Source organism: Tauraco erythrolophus, chromosome 2 (assembly GCF_009769465.1).
Source record: "Tauraco erythrolophus isolate bTauEry1 chromosome 2, bTauEry1.pri, whole genome shotgun sequence".
In the NCBI taxonomy this organism is placed as follows: Eukaryota; Metazoa; Chordata; class Aves; order Musophagiformes; family Musophagidae; genus Tauraco; species Tauraco erythrolophus.
Window position 1 is genome coordinate 51,495,785 of NC_141466.1, and position 25,047 is coordinate 51,520,831.

The following is a 25,047-nucleotide window of genomic DNA, read 5'->3' on the forward strand; positions in this document are numbered from 1 at the left end:
ATGTCCCAGCTCTGTAGCTGGGAACACAGGTACCCATACAAAACTCTGCATAGAGCTGTTTCACTGTTTTTAGAGACATTTAATGGTACTGCGTAATTTACATTACTCCCACAGACTTTTTTTTACTATGTTAAGTGAAGCGTTAAAAAATGAATTGTTCTATGACAAAAATACAGATGTTTTAACTTGCTTGATCTTTAGAAGATAAGAGTTTAACATTATGTTTTATTTCAGAGATGTTTCTATGATGGTATTGCTATTTGCATACTGAATCAATGTAGCGTGTCAGTGAATCAATGTAGTGTGCACAGAGTAGATGACCTACAAGTCATACAGTTATCTTTAGTTGTAATTATCTTACCCTTAACTTTGCAACTGCTTGTAAAAGGATCTGGTACAATTTCTACTCTTGTTCCATTTTATTGTGTGTAAAAGATGATATGAATATAAATACAGCTGCTAACTTTCGTAAAAATGGAAAACACAGTTACCCATGGGCAAAAATAAAGAAAATTGTGATAAAAATATGGATATTATACTGTGAAAGAAATTACTATGGCAAGTAATATTCTATTTATACTCCGTTTTAACAATATCTCAGATGGTGTTTCCAAAAATGTAGAAGCTTCACCATAGAAGTAAATATCAAGAACAATGTGATTAACAGAATAGTCTTTCTGCATCCCTAAAGTGGCTTATCTGACTGTATTTAAGAAATTTACAGATCTCATTTACTGATTGCTATATTAGAATAGTGGCACATTTCTGAAAACTACAGATGTGAAAAACACCATTGCACAAATAGAAATTATTGTTCTGTCAATGTTAATATGCAAGCAATATTTTATTACATTCTGAAAGCACCGAATAAATTTCCGTCAATTTTCAGATCTCGAAAAGGTTCTGAATTTGTATGCTATAAGAAATTTAAGATACATTATTCAAAATTATCATTCAAAATTATCATTCAAAAACAAACTGGTTTTTATGTCATTGAAAATTTCCAGAAAAATGAAACGTTTTGGTTTTATGGAATGTGTGTTATACGCAGGATAGAATTGTACTCTTTGATTTTTTATGTCTTCCTCATAATTCAATATGGACTTTAAATTCAAGTCTTAAAGTAGACATACCTCTGGAGGTGTTATCTTACTTCTAATTACAAAGCTATCTCTTTCAACATCATTAAATAAATAGCGCTGAAGTGGTTTATGTGAAGGCAGCTAAGCAATCACTGCATATGCTGCTAATAATTTTAAGAAAAGGAATAAATACAAGAATAATGTAAAAGTGACAGAAAAGCTTTGAAAAATATCACAGAGAAAAAAGCTTGCATAATGTAATTAGCACATGAGCAGTGCTTTGAATGTTAAGAGTACCACTATTTAATTTCTGAATACTTATATTTGTAATTTGCATTATACATAATGTCAATGTAACATATTAGGAAAGAAGTCGTAATGAGTTGGAGGTCATAGTCTTGACCATGAATGCTTTTGGTGACCTTTCCAAGTCTACACACAAGTTTTTATTTGTTTTGTTAACAAATTTGCTAGGATCTCGCTGTTCTTTAGTGCATGTTTTTTATGATCAAGTTTGCATTGTTTCAGACATCTTTAGGCTTCTCATACTGCTATATCATAGCTCATCTGAAGAATATTTCTTGACTTTTTTTTCATTTTTAATATCTTTTAATATTTTTTTAATTATAATTGACTCATTTTTTCCATTGAAGAGTGAAGAGACCAGTGAATTGAATTACTCTTGACCTAAAAGTATTTAATGTTTTGCCTAGACCTTTTTAGTACTTCTACAGGGGTTGGATGCTTCTGCTTAATTGTCAGATAATGCAGCATTCTCCGTATTCCAGTAATAAGTATTACAGCCACTTTGATCTTTTTTTCCTTTAGTTTTACTCTTTAAATGTATTCAATTTTTTTTTTAATATTTTGAAGGCCACTAGATTGCTAGAATCACATTCAATTTTCATAGAAATTCAAAGAGTGTATTATGTTCTCTTTAACTTTAGTGAGTTTTGAAGTGTGATTCTCTTTTACATGAACCCTATATTTATTTCTCATGTCTAGTCAATCTTTTAGTGCTGATCTCTGAATAGGCATGAAAGTCTATTTTAATGGACATGACTGCCTTTTTTTATAATTGAAGAATTCTCTTCTAGGGAGTAGCTATTTTTCAATTTGTTATTTACTACATGTTTGTGTCAAAATGAATTTAAAGTTATTGTTTTCTCTCTATTCTAAATCTTAACTTTTTAAAGAAAAATCAAGGATTAACATACACATTTAAAGCTAAATATATTTGGAATATGAGCCTGAATTGATGCTGAGATAACTTCTTCTAAGTAAAACTAGATTGTAGTAGTTTATTTATTTCAGAAATCCATTCTAATGCCTCCATTTAAAATTCTAATTTTAAAACATGATGAACTTACAGAAACTCATGCTGAAGTAAAAGTACTTCTGCAACACTTAGCACTTTTGTATCTCTACATACTTATTTCAGTCTCTCATTATGGACTTAAAATTGTAACTTCAGGTTCCTATTTTTCTGTCTTCGTTCATTTTTATTATCTCTGTGATCAGCTCAGAGTTATATGTGAGTTTACAAATGGGTTACTTTGCAATTTTTCTGAAGGGTTTAATATAGCAAAATATTTACAAAACCAAGTATTCAATACATCACCTTAAGCACTGAGTTACCTAAGGAGTTGGTCTTCCAATAATAATAGTAGCATTCAGCTACTGTTGGTCATAAATTCATGTATTAGACAAACAAGAATTAAAGTGGAAGCTCAGTGAGTGCTAATTGGTGCTTTCATGTATTTTGACACTATTTTGCCACTGGCAGAACTAAATTCATATGAGTGAAAATGTGTCTCATTAAGTGACCCATTCTCAATATACCTTTCTTGAAACGTTTTGTCAAATGCTTTACTAAAAAATAAGTATCTTGTCGTGCTAAAATAAACCCAGGACATTGCAACATATAGAATACCTACAGGAACAATTCCAAGGGGAAATAATGCGAAAAACTTTTTTATTGCCTAAGGAATATATTTCAGTATGTCATTTATCTTAGTTACCTATCATTTCCTAGTTATTAAATGTGTGATGATGTTTAAACCTGCAATAAACTGAAACATCCTGTAAAGCAAATGAAAGATATTGCACTTTTTGTGAACTTTTCTGATTCTTTCCAGCTTTTCTCATTGACTAGAAGTATATGATAATTTGTGATTTTTTTTTGAAGCAATGCAGTCTATAACAATAACATTTTAAACTTAGACATACTATGATAGTTCTGAGAAAACTATAAATAATGTCAGCTGTCTCTTTGGATTCTAGTGTCCTTTTGTAGTATGTTTGTTTCCCCTCCTTAAAATCCCTCTCAACGTGTCATCCGTGTTCTCCTGATGACCTTGCACACTGTGTTATTCAGACTGTTTCACTCTTGGCTTGAAGTATGATAGCCTTTCTCTGACATATACAGTAAAAGAAAATCTGGGCTTATGTAGGTGCTGACAGCTACCATCATCACCAGCTATGTCTGCTGAAAAAGTCGTAAGAGGTTACAGAGAGTGAAAGGATGAAAGAGATGCACAGCATAATGGAGAGAAGGCTGAAGTATTCAGAGTGAATTTAATGGCACAGCAGTGTCACTGTTGTCCATGGTAGTATCATTAATAGCAACGAAGAACCCCAACAGTTTAAATTAATCTCAGGAATCAAAACAAAAGATATGAGCAAATGAAAGTTCAGTCGTGTCTCAACAGCTTTTAGGTTATAGCCTGTGTCACTAAATTCAGTTTCACAAACAGCAGATTAAGTTGGTGTTTATGCTTCTATATATTGTCTAGCCAGTAATAGGAATGAGAGATTCTTCTGCTTTTAACCGAGAAGGAAAAAAATCTTTGGCTTCAAGAAATTCAGGACCTAGCTGTAAACCTTAATTTGCAACAAGCAAGATCCCTTGTGAGGATCAACAGTAAAGGGCCAAAACCTGTATTATTTAATTATTTTATTTTCAAAACAGCCATCAAAGTAAAAAAGATTTCCCTGTAAATAAGGATTAAGCAAAGACCTGCAGTACGTGCATGTTTAAATGTATAATAATTCTTTATGAATCAGCTTTATAATTCCTCAGTTTCAGCTATTTCTAAACTTGTGTTGTTGTTGCTTACTCTTAGCAGTAACCATAAACCAAAACTCAAATAAAATATTGAACGGACCTTACTAGAAGAAAAAGAGTAGCAGAATCTAAAAATTAGAAATATATGACTCTAAAAAATTGCTACATTTTATGAAGTGATGAGAGAACAAGTATGATATCAAAAATTGGTTTAAATTCATTTTCTAAAACAGCTGATATTATATTTAAATTTGACAAAACTCTTTTAAAGTAGTACTAAGTGCTTTTAAAGGTAGCTATATGTAATATTTCAAGCTCTAATTTATGATGGGAAATTGCTTATGATAAAAAGAGTCACCAAAACACTTATTTCTATGTGCTAAAAGCACCAGAGTTATAATTCAGTCAAATTCTTTATATATCTATGCAGCCATTCCTCTGGATTCACCAAGAGCTAGGATTTTGCTCTAAAATATATACTAATAATGTGTATTCCCCTTCTAAGTTTCCTACCTAAAGGTTCTTTCTTTTTTTTCATTGAACTACATAGGCTAGGTATTATTATTAAAATAAAACAGATTATCGCATTATATCATGAACTAGAATTTAGGGAAAAACTTCAAATATCACTCTAACTGTCAAATTCTAACAGCCTGTTGTGTCACTAGGATAAAGTAACGAAATCAAAAGAAAACAGAAAGTATGTCTTTTCGTATTCATTATTAAGCATACAGTTGACATGCTTGTTTATTGTAAATATAGCAGTCACATGGTCCTTTTCAGGTTTTAATATGAAGATGAAGATTTTGGTGCCCTAATGTATGTAAACTCGAACGTGAATTTAAGAACACATCCTGGTCTGTTGATCGTGAGCTTTTTTTTAAACTGAGACATGAAGCTGAATGACTGAGTTTGAGATTCTGGGTTCTCTGTGTTGGCATATTGGAAAATAAATACAATTATGTAACTCACCACAAAGAGATTTCCACCATGCTGTAGTAACAATTGGGGGAAAAAAATCAATGAAATTATTTAGTACCTTTTAATTATAGTAACGCTCCTGTAGATGCTGTTTCTGTAAAAACTGAATTATTTGACAGTCTTTTCTAAATGCTGGATATTAAATGTAGTAACGTGCCTGTTTTTAGAGCATCCAACAGAATAATGATGGGTGAAATCTTGTTAATATTTTTCTTCTGTACATGATTTTAGAATAAATAATGTGTTGTTAATATTTTCTTTTGATATTATAGGTAAGCACACTAGACTGGGTGCGAGCTGAAAAAATCTATAACCTCTGTGAGGTTCTATTTAAAATTCACAAGGTAGGTTTCCTAATGATTATAATGATATTTAGTAAAAAAAGCTTGCCTTTTGCTGTTAATGATAAGCTCAAGTTAATCTTAACTAGGAGTAGCTAACATTCACATAATTTATCTGTTGTTTAAAAAAAGTATTTGTAATGACTAGTGCATTAGTTATGCAAGTGTAAGAGAATATGGAAAGTTAATTAAGCTCCAAGTGAACAAGTCACTAAAATGCTTCCATATTAAAGAAATAGTCAGTATTAGAGCTGGTTGTATGAAGCACAGGTGAGATACACAGCTAAGTGTAATGAAGCTGGATACTGCATTTTTCTTAGTGGCTCAGCTTTTTAAGTGAATGTGAAGGAGAATGCTTTTGCTCTAATTCTTGATCTATGTGAAGATACTTTTATTTAATTTCAGTAATTAGAAGTATAAAATTATGTCTTTTTTAGATCATGTGTAGTTCACAAATATTTTAGCAGGTTTTACCTTACAAAGGGCAACATGGTGTATTTGTGTACCATAGAATTCTTCATTTTTTACACCACCTAGAGACAGTGTAATTATTTCTCTTTAGCTTGTCCTGTCCAAATAAAGGATTTGGGGCAAAACCTTAGCAGTCTCTTTAAATAATTCACTTACAAAAGATATTTTCTGTTAAGTTGCATCAAATAGATTAATTTAGTTCTCTACCAGCTAATCGAAAACTGCTTTGCAGGTGAGGTAAGGCTAGATGAGAGCCTCCTTTCCTAAGAGAATAAAACCAAACATATTATCAGGAAAAAGGAAAACCAAAAGATCAGCCTTTTCAGATAAAATGCTGTTTCATTGAAGAATTCCAAATTAGCTTTGATTCTCAGCAGCTACTGTCCTTCTCTCTGCTGTTTGTCCTTTGACCATGTACATGGTTGTGGAGAAGGAAGGTGGGTGGTTGTTACCTGTACAGATCCTGCCTTAACATTGTGCCAAAGAAGAACAGCTTAAATTTCGTTATTTAAAGAGTGCTACTTATGGTTGTTTTTTCTGATGCAACACGGTTATTCAGGACAATGTACAGAAGGGAAAATGAAAAAAAAAAAAAAAGAAAAAGAAAAAAATAATCATAGACCGGACAATAACACTCCATTACCTCTTACTGCCCTTTTCAGCATAAGGGAGAGTTTTCTCCAGTGTTGAATGACCAAATTCTCCAAAGAATGGGGTGGCAGGGAGTTTCCATGTCCTGCCTGCTCAAACTACTTGTCTCAAACTGACTTTCAACAACATGAGCATGTTTCCTATGCTAATTTTGTTGACTGTGATTTAAAAAAAATAAATAAAAGTGAAAACACGATGCAGTTACAACCAGCAGAGCAAAGAGCTCACAGGACTTGACAGAAATCTGGAAAAAATAGCTCTCAAACATGAACTGACATCTGCATTTTACAGAAGTGTCAGTCTCATTAAGTGGCTGCTAGAAGAGCTTCTGCTGTCAACTGCCAGTTTTGCAGCCCATCACTGCCTCTTTTTGTCTGTTATAAGCCTGCTGTCCCTGGGCAGGGGAGGAAGGTTCCCTTCTCTGGCAAAAATGAGGAGAGTGATGGGCCTTGGGCAGTGCCAGGCCAGGAAAATAGCAATCCTGTAGTTCAGGACTTGAGCTCAGCTCTGAAGTGCAGGCTGCAGGAGCACAGCCATGTTATTGTGGGCATAGCACTCTTTCAATGTGACCATGTCTCCAGCTGGGTACACTTGGGCAACTTCTTCAGGTCCTGCTTATCATTGAGACAGCAGCAAAGAGCAGAGGCTCTGTCCCAGATTATTTATTCTGTCTCCTTAACCTATTTTAAAATTTACTTTTTCCTCATAAATAAGTCAGATAACAATGAAATATATACTCATTATGCCTTTTGAAAAGTTTTTGCTTTGATTTGGGGTTTGTTTTTTTCTCCTTGAAATATTACTACTGATTTGAAACTCAATCGTTCCTTGAATAGCCTGGTAATTTCAAGGACAGTCTATCCTTAAAGCAAATTCTGGGATATTTTTTCATTAAGAAAAAAAAGTGGGAAATAAACTACCTAAGATTCAACTCAGTAATGTTCTTGACATTTTAATAAATGAATGCTTAATTGCCAGTCTCCATGAATACATTAACTAAAGTGCAAAAGCTCAAATGCAACACTTTAACATCTTTTCTGTTGATTCTTTGGTATAAATGAGGCAAACCAAGCAAATCCAAAAAGACGGAAAAAAAACTTAAGAGATTAAAGTTTCTACATTGCAGACTGAAAGATGGAGTTTATGTTGTAAAAACTAAGCTTTTGGCAGGATGTTCTTAAGGATTTTCAGAAGCTGATTAGAACTAGCACAAAGTTGTGGTGGAGAGTGCTGTTGTATCTTCTCACAAAAGACGGATTTTAAAGCAAGGTGCACTTGTTGCTCACCTAATTGTAGACTTCCCATCTATGTTTATTATGACACAAGAATTAAACATCCAATATGGAAATAGCATTTTAAAATAAAATAATTGCTGTATTTTAGATGTGTGTGTGTATGCATACATACATAAAAATATACACTTGAATACACAAACATGCATATCCAAGTATGTGAATTAAAATTCATCTATATTTCACATACTTGCATATTCATGGACATTTGGTGGTAACAACAAGTTCATTGAAAGTGTTACCTCTTTTATCTCATGTATTTTTTCCTATACCTTGCCTGTTACTCCATATTTACTGGAACTGTTACTGAAAACCTTTACTTTTCGGGGATGAGACTATTAGATGCATTTTTAAAAGCCACCTGCCTTAAAAACATTTTGTTTTCTTTTATTGCCTAGAATTTTCACATATAACATTTTCACATACAAAGTAAAAAATATTAATATAATAGTCTGTGAGCCAGGATGAGCAGTATTGAGTCTTGAAGCAAATGTAGGTGTAATACCTGTCACCGTGTGGATGCCGAATACCAGATCGTATGCAGGTGTTTTGTTCATAGAATGATATAATGGGTTAAGTTGGAAGGGACCTTAAAGATCATCTAGTTTCAACCCCCTGCCATGGACAGGGACATCTTCCACTACATCAGGTTGCTCAAAGCCTCATCCAGCCTGGCCTTGAACACTTCCAGGGATGGAGCATCCGCAGCTTCTCTGGGCAACGTATTCCAATGCCTCACTACCCTCAGGGGGAAGAAGTTCTTACACAGATGTCACGCCGGTCTTCTAAAAGGGCAAGAAGGAAGACCCAGGTAACTATAGACTGGTCAGCCTCACCTTCATCCCTGGAAAGATAATGGAACAACTTATCCTTGGTGCTGTCTCTAGGCATATCAAGGATAAGAGGGTCATTAGGTGCAGTCAACATGGCTTCACTAAGGGGAAGTCGTGCTTGACAAACCTGATAGCCTTTTATGAGGACATCACCCAGTGGGTGGATGATGGTAGAGCAGTGGATGTGGTCTATCTTGACTTCAATAAAGCATTTGACACAGTCTCCCATGGCATCCTCACAGATAAACTGAGGAAGTGTGGTCTGGATGATCGGGTAGTGAGGTGGATTGTGAACTGGCTGAAGGATAGAAGCCAGAGAGTAGTGGTCAATGGGACAGAGTCCAGTTGGAGGCCTGTATCCAGTGGAGTCCCTCAAGGGTCGGTACTGGCACCAGTATTGTTCAACATATTCGTCAATGACTTGGATGAGGGAACAGAGTGCATGGTCAGCAAGTTTGCTGATGACACTAAACTGGGAGGAGTGGCTGACACACCTGAAGGCTGTGCTGCCATTCAGAGAGACCTGGACAGGCTGAAGAGTTGGGCGAGGAGAAATTTAATGAAATACAACAAGGGCAAGTGTAGAGTCTTGCATTTGGGTAAGAACAACCCCATGTACCAGTACAAGTTGGGGACTGAACTGCTAGGGAACAGCACAGGGGAAAGGGACCTGGGGGTCCTGGTGGACAGCAGGATGACCATGAGCCAGCAATGTGCCCTTGTGACCAAGAAGGCCAATGGCATCCTAGGGTATATTAGAAGGGGTGTGGTTAGTAGGTTGGGAGCAGTTCTCCTCCCCCTCTACTCTGCCCTGGTGAAGCCATATCTGGAATATTGTGTCCAGTTCTGGGCCCCTCAGTTCAAGAAGAACAAGGAACTGCTTGAGAGAGTCCAGCACAGGGCCACAAAGATGATTAAAGGAGTGGAGCATCTCCCTTATGAGGAAAGGCTGAGGGAGCTGGGTCTCTTTAGCTTGGAGGAGACTGAGGGGGGACCTCATTAATGTTTATAAATATGTAAAGGGTGACTGTCATGAGGATGGAGCCAGGCTCTTCTCGGTGGCATCCAATGATAGGACAAGGGGAAATGGATATAAGCTGGAACATAGGAGATTCCGCTTAAACATGAGGAAGAACTTCTTCCCAGTAAGGGTAACAGAACACTGGAAGAGGCTGCCCAGAGAGGTTGTGGAGTCTCCTTCTCTGGAGATGTTCAAAACCCGCCTGGACGCGTTCTTGTGTGATCTGATCTAGGTGATCCTGCTCTGGCAGGGGGATTGGACTAGATGATCCTTTGAGGTCCCTTCCAATCCCTAACATTCTGTGATTCTGTACATCTAATAAAAATCTACCCTCTTTCAGTTTAAAGCTGTTACCCCTTGTACTATCACTACACGCCCTTGTAAAAAAATCCCACTCCAGCCCCCTTTAAGTACTGGAAAGCTGCAATAAGATCTCTCCAGAGCCTCCTCTTCTCCAGGCTGAACAGCCCCAATTTTCTCACCCTGTCTTCATAGGAGAGGTGCTCCAGCCCTGGAATCATCTTTGTGACCCTCCTCTGGACTCACTCCAACAGCTCCATGTCCATCTTGTGTTGAGGACTCCAGAGCTGAATGCAGTATTCCAAGTGGGGTCTCATGAGAGCAGAGTAAAGGGGCAGAATCACCTCCCTCGACCTGCTGGCCACGCTTCTTTGGATGCAGCCCAAGACACAGTTGGCTTTCTGGGCTGCCAGTGCACATTGCCAGCTCATGTTGAGCTTCTCATCAACCAATGCCCTCAAATCCTTCTCCTCTCAGTTGCTCTTGATCCACTCTCTGCCCAGCTTGTACTTGTGCTTAGGATTGCCCCAACCCATGTGCAAGACCTTGTACTTGGCCTTGTTGAACTTCATGAGGTTCTCACAGGCCCACCTCTCCAGCCAGTCAAGGTCCCTCCGGATGGCATCCCTTCCCTCCAGCATGTCGACCACACCACATAGCTTGGTGTGGTCAGCAAACTTGCTGACGGTGCACTCGATCCCACTGTGCATGTCAGCAAGACATAGACATTTTACATCACTTCCTTTTCATCAGTCCAAAGAAGTGTCATAAAATAAGTTTGGACTTTCTCAAGACTGTTCTCTACTTGGATACCTGCAGGGCCATTTTTGACAACAAAGTGCTGTTTACCCTGGTGGAATTATGTTCTGCTTTTGAGTTGCCCCACAAAACATCCGTAGCTAACAGACTAGACTTCAGTAAATTGCGTAAGGTTACATTTGACAGCTTTATGTTATTCTGTAGTTCACTAGCACTAGGAAAATTTTCAGTTCCCATCTGAGTATTTGGATCCTGTTTGTGAATATGAGAGCAGTACACAGAGGAGAGTGTGCTAATGGAGCATTTTTTTTCTCTGCTTTTCATTACTAAAAAGTGGATCTTCACTGCCGTCCTGTGAAGACAGTTGTGTGTGCATCTAGAACAGGAGGGACACAAGAGCCTGAACATTTAAACATTTATTTTACATGTATTGGAATATTTTACATTACATTTAGATGCTCAAATTCCAGTTATTTTGTTTCCTTGTGCATGGACTTTCAGCTTTATCCTCAATAGGATATGATAGACTATATGAGGTTATGGAAAAATTAATTCTAAATCTTTATGAAGCTTAACCTGACTGCAAGGTTCTGGGATTTGGGTACCAGTTCAAAGTTGCATTCTGGTATTTTTAAAGCCGCTTAAGTCCAGTCAAACGTGATTGTTTTTACCTCAGATCTGCTTGACTAGAGTCAAGTCTCCTAAACCTAGCTTGACATGCTAGAGAAAGAAAGTTCTGTTTGCAGGTGACTTTAGAAAATAAGAAATAACATTTTTTTTTTTCTCTTTCAATCTTTTCTGTTGCATGCCATCATAGAGAAACAGAGATAGCAAAGAACCCTACCTGAGAGACATTTTAAAAAATGAGTAATTTGGAAATTCAGTCAGTGAAAGTACTCAAATGCATAAGCAGTAGCTTTTTAATTTAGTTTCCTTTTTCTCTATATTTATGCTAATCAGTGAAGTCTTGAAAGATTAGGGAAGTTTCTTGTATTTGTGTTCATTCACAAAACATTCTGTTACAGGGATATTTTTTATTATGAAAGACTAATGTGAAGTTTCTCTTCTCATCTTGAAGGTGATGGCAGGATCTCACTTCATTCCCCTTGTAGTTGCAGAGCAGCATTGGCAGCTACTAGGGGACATTTGAAAGCTCACATTGTTATTTCCAGAATTAGCCCTTGGGTACTTGATAAATTACTGCCTTCCTTGTTGATTAACATATTGGAACCCAATTAGAACAGAGTAGATATATTCTCCTGTAAATCTAGTACACAGCTCTTGAATTGTATTCAAATAGTTCAGGGATTTCCTTCCTTTTCACTGTAAACAATATATTGCTACAAACTCCTTTTAAATTATGTATGTTTTGCTTAGGTAACTTTGACAGTATTTTGGAACTGCAGAGGTAGCTCAGAATACATGATACAGGGTAAAGTGAATAAGAAGCAAAGAGAGAAGTTGTCTTTGAAATTATTACTTAGTTCTCAGAATATTTCTTCAAGGTATTTATTAACATAATGACATAACGTATCCAAGTACCCATCACTTACAGAAGACAATGTTGCTCTAACTGTTTGTTTTTGCTAGATGAAGAATCACATACTGAAACATGTCTTTCAGCTCTGGCTTGCTGATGATTACTGGCTACAAGCAAACTTGTATTTAGGTATTCATCAGGACTTTGATCTGGAAGACCAGAGGCCATATTGTTTCAGTGTTATGGTTGGACATGGCAAGAGTCATTATTTCAATGTAGAGCTGGGCAGCGAGTTGGCAGTGTGGGAGAAATCATTTCAAAGAGCTATTTTCTTGGAAGTTCAAAGAACAGGGGTAAGTAATGAATAATTTTAATCCTGGAGCTATTTCATCAGTAAAATATGTATAACAAATTTTTAGGTAATTTGTATGTTTAATAATTGCATCAGATTGATGTGCTCCATGACTAAGGATCTGAGTAGACTTTAATACACTGAATGCTTCTGAAAGCTTCATCGTCACATCAATATTTGTAAGTCAACGATTATGTAATAACAGTCCGTGAGCATGTTACAACAGTTTGAAATTAGAAGTTGACCTTAATTATAACAAACTGGAAATGAATATGTTTTACCACTGGAAAACAATTTATGTAGAGATTCTTTAGTCCACCTTGAACATTTTCTTACAGAAAGCTTATTTTCCACTCACATGAGGTAAATTCATTATGTTTAACATAATGGTTCTATTTTTCAGAGAATAAATATTTTGCTCTTACATTGTTAATTGTAAATTGGGATTGTCCGTGTTAGCATTGGAAGAGTTTGAAGACTCAGCATAAAAGTGAGAGGAAAGTTAATGATGGTCTTAAATTCTAAGAATTAAACAGCAGATTATCACCTTCTACTGACTAGTAAAATTCTCTCAAGTGAATTATTTTCTCAGTTCTGAGGGTGCACTTCCCATTTGGTGGTTTTAAATTTAAGATCAAGATTCCTGGTACAGTTATGTAAATGTGGGTGTTTATTAGCATTGTGGTGGCTAAGCTCCCATTAGAATAGTGAGTGGAGTACAGAGAATAATTGTGCTTTTCTTAAAGCAGATACTTTATTCTAAAGAAGATATTTTCTGCTATGAAGACAGAGAAGATAAATTGATTTTGATTTAAGTTGCAACTTAAAGCACCTCTATACTGATATTTAAACAAGTTATTTGCTGAATATCTAGATCCATACTCATCCATACTCCCAAGTGAACTGCACCTGTGGTATGAGAATGTATGGATTAAGAGTATAGGCCTTCTCCAATCAAGACACTTTAGCGCAAATGCAAGCTTGATCTGGTATGTCCGAGTTTTCAAGGACTTCCTAAAGATGTTTGCAATAGCAAGAGCAGTGGATCACAGCATTGCATTAGCACAGCGTGCAAGGAGCAGAAGTCCTAGCACAGATGTTGAATCAGCTCTTCTAAATTTCCACATCTCTGGGATTCTAACAAGGTTTGCAGGTGCTGGCTTGTAACCCTTCCAATTGTCTTTTCGAACTAACGGGATAACAAAAAAGATTTTGTAATGGTGATGCTGTTGTTTCTGATCTTCTGAGAAGGAATGCAGTTCTTCAGAAAAGAGTTGATTCCTTCTGAAAAATTGCTGAGCTTCAAGGAGGGATTAATAATGCATATTGAGCATGCATAAAATATTTTCCCACATGAACTCTTCAAGAAATTATGATATGACTGTTTGACCAACCATTCAATTATTCTGTTTATTATCCATATAAAAAACAGATAATATATAACTAAAATTAAGTGTAACAAGAGTGGACATTAGCTGGTTCTGTATCTGATTCAATTTCTGAAGTTTTTATTGTTAAATCTAAAAACTTGTTCTTTACATTCTAATGATCTTTAAATCAAGGAACGATTCTTTGCTTGTGGAATGATCTTTGGCATTTGAATCTAACAATCTTCTAGATCGATATCACAAAAAAGACATGAATATTTCTTTCAGCTGGGGTTTAACCTATCTGAAACCTCCAGGAGAGCATTCAATTAAAATTCTGATTACAGTACTTAAGTCTCCATAAGTGTGTTCCCATGTCTTAATTTTCTCTCACTCAGTTGCATACATTCAAGTTTGTTGTAAACCACTGTCAACAGGATGGAAAGTGCTGTGGTCACTCGCCAGCAGTGCAAGATCTTTTGACTCCAGTATTTTCTTTCTCCTTCAAAACATAAATGCTGCTATGAATGCCCTTCGTTTCCAAAGGATATCAAGAGCACAAGGAATGACATGCAACTTAACATTACATAGATTATTTCAAGGCATAGAAAAAGAACTGGCATTTCAGTAACCACAAGATCAAAGGTTATCATCGTAGGTTAGATTGTCCATAAAAATTCATTGTTTTGGAGAGGAATCATAACTGCAGTTAGAAATTCATTTTTATTCATAAATGATTAGGCAAGATTCATGGCAGGTGTTGGATTGCACTGTGTCATTTCAGCCATTCTTATTTAAATGTGACTTGGTTCTGTTTACTCTTGAGGGTCATTAGGTCTTTAACAGAGTTGTTGTTATCCTTATCCTGTACACTTTCTTTGTGTTTGGTGTTTCCACAAGATTTGTATTTCTGAGAAGATTCTGTTCTTAAAGTTTATGAAAAGGAATGTTAAGGTGCAATGGTATTTTCAAAGGTGGTTTTGAATTTTATCTACCCATGTCGTGTGATGTTTTTATACATTTCTTCTGAAAATGGCACCAATGTTAAATGATAGAAAGAATTCAATAAAGCAGGAAGAAATCTCTCTCACAATATCATTCCCTTTTCAGTTATCTTAAAGCCATATTTCAAGCTGTAAATGCTTACAAAAAGGAGTCTACTAAGAACCTGTGAAATTCAATGACTCTGATGAAATGAATCTATTTACAATGATGGCAAGCAACTTTATATTAAATCCATGTGCTAGAAATACCTGTATTTTCTTCCTAGAAAAAATATTGTACTCATTGATGCATAATTTGGACAGATGGGACAATAAAATTGTAACAGAAGTAGGGTAGGAAAGCAGCTGAAAGGCAGAAAAAGTACTGTTAATAAGTATTTCCACGAGGTTTGTAATAAAAGTCAGTGTTTTGATGGAGAAGGATGGGCAGTGAAGTCCTCTCAGTCATAACTAGAAGTTCAGTCATCTCCCACAAATCCAAGCAAGCCTCTCTGTTTCACCTGAAACATCCTAAACATTGCAAGACTGATTAATGATGCTCAGATGAAGTAATGTTTCTTCTTCTCTTTTTTTTTCTAAGTCTGTTACAGTGTAGACAATCTTCAAAAATAAAAGGCTAGCGTGTTTTCCAGATCTCTTACTAATTCTACAACTCTTTAGGGTGATCTTGTCAGTAGTATGGGATTTTAGTCCATGCTTTTTCAGTGTTGTCTTTTTAAAGTTACTTTCTTAGTATTCTTCCCTTTCCTCAAACTATTCTTCCCAAAAGAAATTGTCTTGACTCATCCAAGTCTTGGCTATGATTGTTAAATTAGTGCAGAAACATCTCGATAGGATGATCTGTATCTTTGGGGGTTCAGTCTTGTTCAACAGAAGGATAGAGAAGAATATTGCAATAGTATTTGGTAGAGGACAGAGGAAAGAGTGACAGTAATATATTTCATTGTAGAAAAATTGGACTAACTGTTTAGGCATCTTGAAACTTTATACTTGTCATATGGATGGCAGAAGACAGAGAAGAATAATCAGCCTCACAAGACGGAAGAGCTCTCAGGGGACTGAAAAAAACATCCAGGGGGAAAGTAATCTGCTATAGTGTCTCTAAAATACCTGCAGTTGGTGTATAGTAAGGAGACATGATTACATATTCTCCTCATTTATCTAGCAACTTTTAAACACGAAAGAAAGTTTATCCTTTGTGCTTCCAGCTGTGATGCAGATGCTGCAAGCTCTTTCAAATAATACAGCTGAATAACCATTCATGAAACCATTTACTTTGCTTGGACAAAAAAAAAAGGTTGTTTAATAGGAGTTACTGCAAAAATTAGAATACATCAGAAATTGGACTCCACTCAATCATAACAGAATCATAAAGACGTTTTGCTGCATGGTTATTTTCTATGCTTAAAGATAAGTACTTCTAGCGAACTTCTTTACATTTTCTTCTGTAACTCAATGACTGATCTTGACAGGCAAATAAACCCTGGAAGTAAAGATATGTATTTGTTGAGGAGAGGGATATGAATATATTGTGTTAAGAGAAATGTTAGCAGTAAAATTCATGTTCCTGGAATGATACGAATGCTTCCTGTGAGGAATATACATTAAAAGTAAAAAAAAAAAAAATCACCAATGCTTTAATAATATTTCCCTTAAATCCATGTCATATAAACATTATTGGAAATCCGAAATCAATTTATAATGAACGCAAATGTATGATGGAACTTTCTCGTGTTTTCCTTCTTTATATTTCAGTTAACATGTATCTCCTTCTGCGGATGCTTTATTTTTTGTATAGATTTTTAACATCTACTTACTTTCCTAAGAGTTAACAACAAAAACCATACTCTATAGTGAGATTCTTGATGCTGAACATGTAAGCCAGACTGGCTCATTGTGGCTCAGAATTGCTTGCTGATTATGTCTGTTCCTGGATAAATGCAAAAATAATTATTGGGAATAATGGTGCATGCAAACCTGGAGCTTTGTTTCTATAGTATTCCCATTTCAATTTTCTTTCCACAAATATTGTGCTGCTAAAACACTATGATTAATTTTTTTTTTTTTTTAAATTGAAACAATAGTTAAAACAAACGCAAATAATCAATTCCTTTTCTGTTTTGTAAGCAACAATTAATTCCTTTTCAATATTGATTGGTCTGGCCAATCTCTGTTTTCATCTGTGAGCATAAACAGTGTTCCACACTTACTAAGGATGACAGACATGAGAGTAACATATCTTACAGTATCTTTAGTTCACCGTCTTCCTATTCCAAACTTTAATGTTTGCCTCTATAGACTGTATGTTCTTTGGGATGATCTAAATGAAATGCCTGAGAAGTCTACAACCACGCAATTGATGACTGAAACAAAACAAAACAAAACAAAAAACCCATGTAATTATTTTGAAGAAGTGGTTTACACGATATCTTTTCCTTAGCTTTCTATCTCTTTCCCTTTTTGCTTGATGAATTATCTCTGATTAAGTATCTAGTCCTGGTTACTTTTTGATATCCTCTCTTCTATTCATCTTTTTAAATTTCCTTCTAATATCTTGTCATAGATTTTAACAGTTCATCAGTTTTTTAACCCATTCATAATATTCTTGTCTGAGAAAGATGAAGATGCTTTCCATGAAACATACATTGTTTATTATACAAATCCTTTGAGAATCCATACTGTTGACAGGTTTTTGTTTTCATATCTTGTTTTTCTAGTAAAAATTTATGGTTTTTTGTTGTTTTTTTTTTTTATAAAATGTATCCTTCCCTCTCATCCCTCCTTTGCAGCTCAGGAAATTATCTATGCAATCTCGTCATTCCTACAACTGCTTACTTTTTGTTCTGGACTGTTATTAATTTTACATACTTGTTTCTGTTACAAAAGCTCTGACAGGGTTCACTAGAATGCATTGAAAACATATGGAAGTGAATAGATTGATTCCAACTGATTCAATAACCTTTCCAGGACAGCAATATTTTCTCATGATTTCCCTTTAAAAGCTTTCCGATTACTACATTGTATAAAATATTGATATAGTAGTGACTGTATGCATACATACTACTTCTTAACCTGTCATGAGTGATTATTTGTTTGTAACATGAAAAGTAGTGCTTATATTTCAGATCTCCTGCACTTGATGTGTAAAATCACTTATAATAATGAGACATCAAAAGAAAGAACTGCGCAAAACTGCACTGAAATTTTAAAAACCTACGTTTTTACCAAATTAAATGGACAAACAACTCCCATATTTTAAGCAGCTCTAGAAAGAGCCAAAATTAATTTATATATTTAGGCTTTTATTCTCAATCCACTGGAGATAACAGTAAACTCTTCATGATTTCAAAATTAGGAGCCAGCTGGAGAAATTTCTTTACATAAAAATACAAATGGCTTCTAAACAATTTTTCACACTGAACATCACTGCATATTTTAGCAGCATTCCTTTATATGTGCTTAAAGTTGAGTGTTCAACAAGCCACTGAGAATGTGAACAGTGATGTGCTCTGGTCAGTGATGTGTATTCCTTGCATTCCCACTGTATGGTGGCCAAGCTGCAAGGGAGCCTGAAATTAGCCCCATCTGAAACTATTTTCTAGTGTGAAAGGTACAAGTCCAATTGAAGATTTTTCATTTAGAGAAAACTGAAGAAAAGGGTTTGTGATGTTTGGATCCATGTGGTGTAAAACAAGTTTAGTTCCTGGGTGTCCTTCCTGGAACATTATGTACAAGGTGTTTTCTAGTCATTCTCCAGTGGTGTTTTGAATTGATCTTATTTCAACTCAAGTTAGATGTAATCAGAATAGATCTTAGAGACTCTGTCCCCACTGGGACTTGGGCCGAGTTTAGGTCTCTTTCCACTCATCTTACTATCACATTTAACCTAACTCTTCTGACTATCTGATTTCTGAGATGCTCAGAAGACTTCGGGTGTCTCAGTAACTCTGTGGTCAAAACAAACACACTCGTTTCTAGGCATCTTTGGGAATTAAGTGGTGCTTGAGAAATGGTCGCCTAAATCACTAGCTGAGACTGAGCAAAAGAATTCTACCTAAGTAAACAAAATCTAGGAAAATTAGGCAGTCTGTATAAGAAGTAATGGTCATTTCTAGCTCGTTCATCTATTATTTCTCCATGGTAAACTGAGAGGATGAGTAAAACAGGATTGGTTGATCACAGCGTAATCCTCGTGAGCTCCAAACAGTATATTTAAAGTGCAAAATTGTTAAATACAGTTGACAATGCTATCTTAATTTTATATTCTGTGATGATGATAAAGCATATATGAAACAATTATATGTAGGAATCTCTTTAAGAATGGAAACACCACCATATGCTAATTTCGGAACTAATTTCTGAAACAAACATATAAGCAAAGTGAATATCCTCCTTACATTCAGGTGAGATATTAAATAGCAGTTAGATTAGGTTACATTTATGGGGTCATTAAAGATACTTATCAATTTGTTACCAGAAGCACTGAGTTTAATTACACAATTAAGTTTTAGATTGTTTTCATTATGTATAGAAAGCTTATTACAATTCCAATTTAACTGGTCATCTTTAGAAATACTATTAGGTTCTAATTCACTTTCACACTGATGCAAAAAAAACCACCATTCTCCAACACAAGGAGGATACTGAGAACCATATGGATTAATTGTACATACATTTGTAAAAATGATTAATGATTCAACAATCAGATACCAGATGAGAATCAAGCAATACACCTATTGTAATTTTTAAAAAAGCAAGAGAGTGTACCAATTTACAAGGCTATTGAACAAAATCTTGTTTACATATTCCGTATTTTAAACATGATTAATATAAAATGTTGATTTTCATTAAGCTTCAGCAATATTTCTAAAAATTGCAGTCTTCTTAAAATTATAAATTATTGATATTGAAAGAGTAAATCCAAAGATTTATATATATATATCACATAATATATTTATCTTTATTTATAAATACAAATATTTAGATAACAAATCTATAGTGTGAGTCTAGTTTTGCTATTATTTTCTGGAGGATCTTATAGAGTTGAATAAGGATGAAACTTTACAGCTGTCAAGAAGTTACTCTCATGGAATTTCAAATTTATAGAGTAACATTACCTTAGAATTTTTATATTTTATTGTGTGTTTTTAAAAGTTGGTGTTTCCTATTATTCTTCACCCACGATTCCTTTATAAGAATCAGGCAGAAAAACAAAACCCCAGTCCAAGCATCATTGATTCAGAACTGAATTTTGTACTCAAGAATGTGTCTTGTTGATATTTCTGCTTAAAATCCTTTTTCAACTGCAAAATTCCAGAATTTATAGATCACCAGAAAAGAAAAAACCTTTAATAGCAAACTATCAAATCAAGTCAATGCCTTTGCTGAAGTAAACCATTAGAGTTCCACTAAGGTGAATGGTGTCAGCCTGATTGCTATGATTACTACTGAGAACCTGCCTCAAGTATGTGAAAATATAGTTGGGACAATTTCCAGGTAGGAAACTGTTAAACATTTAAGTCACTGTTATATCTTGCTTTTCTTTATGAAAAAATTAGTTGCTACAAAACCACAAAGCTGTTGCTCAGGCACAGAGACAAGGAAGCACAATCCGTTCCTGGCATAATCCAAGGCTGAAAATTTCACTGCTAGAGGATGACCACTGCTAAGCTGCTGGCCTTTGATTTTGTCCTTCTACCTCCATTTCTCTCCTTTTCCTATAACCAATTTAAGTTCAGCAGATGAGGTAGCAAGTCCTCTTTCTCCCATCAGATTTACACTAGCCATAGGTTCATGTCACAAAGAGAATGCTATGGCCATGCCTAGGCATCTGCAACTGCATTATCTGCTCATCTTGCCAAGTACTAGCTGAACCTACAGTGGCTGAGGAGAAATTAGTTGACCTATCAGTCTTCCCTGCAGAGGAACATTTGCTTCGGGCTGCATGTGGTTATAGCCTTAGCCTCTCTGTGATAGTGGTTTAATGCTTAATCCCAGTTACGATGAAGTTTTCTGAAAAGACAGTCTGTCCAATAGGAGCTCTACTAAGAATACTGTTTTTGCAGTTAGCTGCTGTAACGTCACAAGCAATAAAAATTACAAACAGATCAGATCAGATAGATATTTACTTCAGCTAGAACAGCTGTTGCATGGCAGGAATTTTACTTACAAGTGTAGCTCAGATTGTAATAAATGACCTAAAGGCAAAAGTTTCAAGCATAGCAGTATCCTGAGAAAGCCAGCATTTAAAACAGGAGCATATTAAGCATAGGTGTTATTTTCTAAAGCACTAGGCACTTAGCTAGCACGGCTTTGACTGAAATCAGTAGAAGCTTTCTTTGAAGTTCAGTGAAAGTATAATGAGCCATTATTTGAGTTTTTTGAAAAATCTTAGTTTTAGTGCCAGTGTGTCTCTTGCATACATATATACTGAACCACAGATGTGTTTAAAAAAAACAACTGTAATGTCTTCTGGAAATCATCAGATTACAGCACCATCTTTTACAAGACTGTACTTTTTTATACTAATACTCAGTCAAGTATGTAAAAAAGAGTAATTTTAGGGCATTAGATGCAATTCCTTCTATTGCAGCAACTGCAGATCTTGAAGGAATTAAATATTAAATATAATATGAGGTGGGATTTGGTCTGAGAAATAAGAAAAAATAAGTATCAGTGATATTTGGCTGATATTAAAATTTTATCAGTTCAAATTGGCAACCCTGGAGTTTTCTGTTAGTATGATTGAAATATTGACCAGTAATTGATTTCTAGGGAAAACTCTTCCAATTAAATTCAATTATTATGTTAATCTGCAGTTTAATAGAGAATGACAAACAAATTGCTTCATATACATTTATCCCATTAGAACTCTACTCTCCTCATCTGTTTACAATTCACTTTCTTAAGTCTTTACGAGATCGTGGTCTTTGTTGACAAGTGAACTCATTTAATAGGGAAAAGTGCTTAGTTTGGAGTATTTCTGGTTGTTCTGTTTGAGACTTTTAGTCACTTAATTTTGATCTGCATATGGCCCAGCTTTAATTCTGTATTTTTTTACATCAAATAACAAGACAAATCTTGACTGTCTCAGAAGAGCTATGTCATTAACTTTAATAGATTTTTAGCCATCACTAAGTTAAACATTCTAAATGCATGCACTGTTGTTATTGTCTTGTATGTATATTCATTGGTAGTTAACTATAAAAAAGGAAAAAGACCAGAACCAGATGCTGATGGCTGTTTTATATGAAGTAGGTACTAGTTTTAATGAACAAAGAAATCTGTGTTCTCATAAATTGTGTTATTTGCCATGTAAAAGGGATGAGTTGTCTCTGGAAAACTATATTCCAAATATATATTCATTAGATTAATAAAATAATATTAATTTAGTTTTAATTGAAATAATCCCTTGTTCTAAGCAAACTCAAAGTTTTATTAAGGTTTTAGCATTTAGTATATTGATGGCATATTATTTCCACACAGAGGCATAGCAAATATTTTAACTTAAAGTGAATAAATGAATAATATGAATACAGTGTGCAATATGTGTACTGTATGCATATAGATACGGATATGATTCTTGCTCAAATGCTTTGCTCTCTCATAATTTGTATCATTTATTTTTAGAAAGTATGTGTTGAATTCAATAACATGAATATAATGAGAAATAGTGTCTGTGTTCCTATTTACATGTAATAAACATTTACAGCCCATCTTAGAGCAAATGTATGTATATATCTATAAGTCATTGACAGAGTAACAGGGGAAATGTGTACTTTAACCAATAAAGTGTAATGGTATTGTGTACTTTCTGATTGCTTTTTGGAAAATAAACAAGAAAATCACGTATATGCCAAATTTGTATTCATTTAGAATAGAAGATTGGTATTTATTTCTGTATTTTGGCTGATCAAAACCACTAGAATTCCTGCTCAATAGAACACAGCTCAGTCCAGCCTGGATGAATATATTGCCTATGAATGCTGTAGTTAAAGCAAAAGTGAGGTTTTTTGGTTTTGGTTATTGTGTAAGACAATAATTAACCACAATGTAGCCAGATATCAGCTGAATTTTTGAAGGTATAAGCTTAATGAGGCATTAGGAACAACAGCACTAGAGTTATAAGAGTAAACTCCATTAAAAGGAATATATACTATGTTGTCTTTCTGTGTTGCCCTTACATAGGCAACATCACTGAATCTCATTTATGCCTTAGAAATTTTATTTGCCGAGGAAGTAGGGAAAACTTAGGAAAAAAAAATACTGACTGAAAAGTTTGATAGCCTGACCACCCTGATTCTTTAAAAATAACATAAAATGGTATTTTTTACTACGAATCTGTATTGATGATCTCAGAATGTAACATCTCAACTGACAGATTTTTATTAGCAATTGTGATTTTAAATAATTTTACTGAAAAACATAAACAAGTGGAATCCCTATTTCTTGAACAGAATACAATCTGACATCAGAGTAACATTAAAGATTGTATGTCTTGAAAAAAATTCATAGGTACTACATTGGCCTATGACAGGACTTTGGCAAAATTAGACCTCTCAGCTAAAGCATTTCAATAAGCTCATATTCCAGTAACCGCAAAAAACTATTGCATGTCCAGATTTATTTAGAAGCATTGAGACTGCACAGTCCCTGAAGCAACCAAACTTACCTTTGGGTTCAGCCAATCTGGGAGAACCACACTTCTGTGCTGAAATCAGAAGATCTCTGATCCGGTGGCCATGCTCCCTTCCTTCTGGTGTCATACTATGGCCCTGTGTGGCCAAGGACCCCTACATATAGAAGGCAACTCAAGAGGAGAGGTCATCTTTTTCTTCCTTGCATCTGCTTCCTAAGCAGCCTGTTTGTGTGCTGTTATAGTGCCTGTTATTCACCAAGTCTTTGTGCTTCCAACTGTGCCATAGCCCAGTGACTACACATGAAATGGTCTCCCTCTGTGTTTGTTGCCCAGACTCTGTCTCTCATTGTACAGATATTTGAGGTATATGTGTGCCTTCTCTGAGTGGAATTAATAAATTCCCTCGTGTAGTCTTTTCCCATGTATCCATTCTCCAGTTTTAGCATTTACTCACCTTTTGACTTGGGTACCTAACACCCATGAACTATGTTTAAAGTCCTTCTTGTTAGACTAGAATATCTGTTCATAAACACATTCCCTCCTTCTGAGGGAGTCATCATAACTGATGACAATAAAAGCCAGTTTTGAAATTATTTGGCATATTGAGCATATTTTTAAAGTATCTTCTCGTTGTTAGACAGAATCCTGCATCATTTTCTGTTTTAGAGTACTGAAGCAATCTGTCCTTTGTCCTCTCCCTATTGTAAAAAAATACGGAAAAAAAAAAAAAGAAAGAAGCCTTTCTGATTTTTCCATTAAAAGGTAATTGACCCAAGCCTTCAATACTAATTACCTTCTGTGTGTTCCAAGATCTGTGCATAGTCATGGAAGATAATAATTGATGTGAATAAGGACAACAACAACAACAAAAATTACTAAGTTCCCCAAGATTCATTATATTAGTTACCTGTAGTATCATGCTGGGGTGGAAGTATCAAGAGTTTTGTAGGTGGAAGTGAAAGACAAACTACTGACCACCTGATGAGACCTTGTCAGAGGGCTGAAATCTTGCCCTAGGGTAAATGAAACATTTCATCCTGAAGGCTGCAGTAGAAGGGTACTACTTACACACTCTCACCGACACCTCCTGCTCCTAGATAAAGGCCCTCTTTCTCCATCATTTAGCTTCCAGGGTTTTTTCCTAACTCTCTGCCCTACCCAGCCTCTTACTCCCCTCCAGGAACCTCAGTCCCCTGCAGTTCTTGCACAGATGAGAGTTCAGCTTTGTATCAGCGATTTGCTGAGGAGAGGAAGAAATTACAGTAGCAAGAAGGAAAAGCTGTGGACTGCTTTTAACCTTTCCCTTCTGCTTTTGGGGCAAAGAGGGTTGTTCACTTTCACATGAGCTACTCTGGTGAAGGAGACTCAGTGTGGAGGCATGAAAAGATAGGTAGAGAGTACATGTGCT

At 35.3% G+C, this 25,047-nt stretch overlaps 1 protein-coding gene across 1 annotated transcript in view; it reads left to right on the forward strand.

The window, feature by feature from the left end:
* Positions 1-25,047, forward strand: part of SNTG2 (syntrophin gamma 2) — a 304,188-nt gene that overhangs the window by 260,843 nt on the left and 18,298 nt on the right. Inside the window, exons 14-15 of the mRNA XM_086608352.1 lie at positions 5,403-5,474; positions 12,422-12,631. Coding sequence (XP_086464478.1) covers positions 5,403-5,474; positions 12,422-12,631 — 282 coding nt within the window. The remainder of the gene's footprint in view (positions 1-5,402; positions 5,475-12,421; positions 12,632-25,047) is intronic.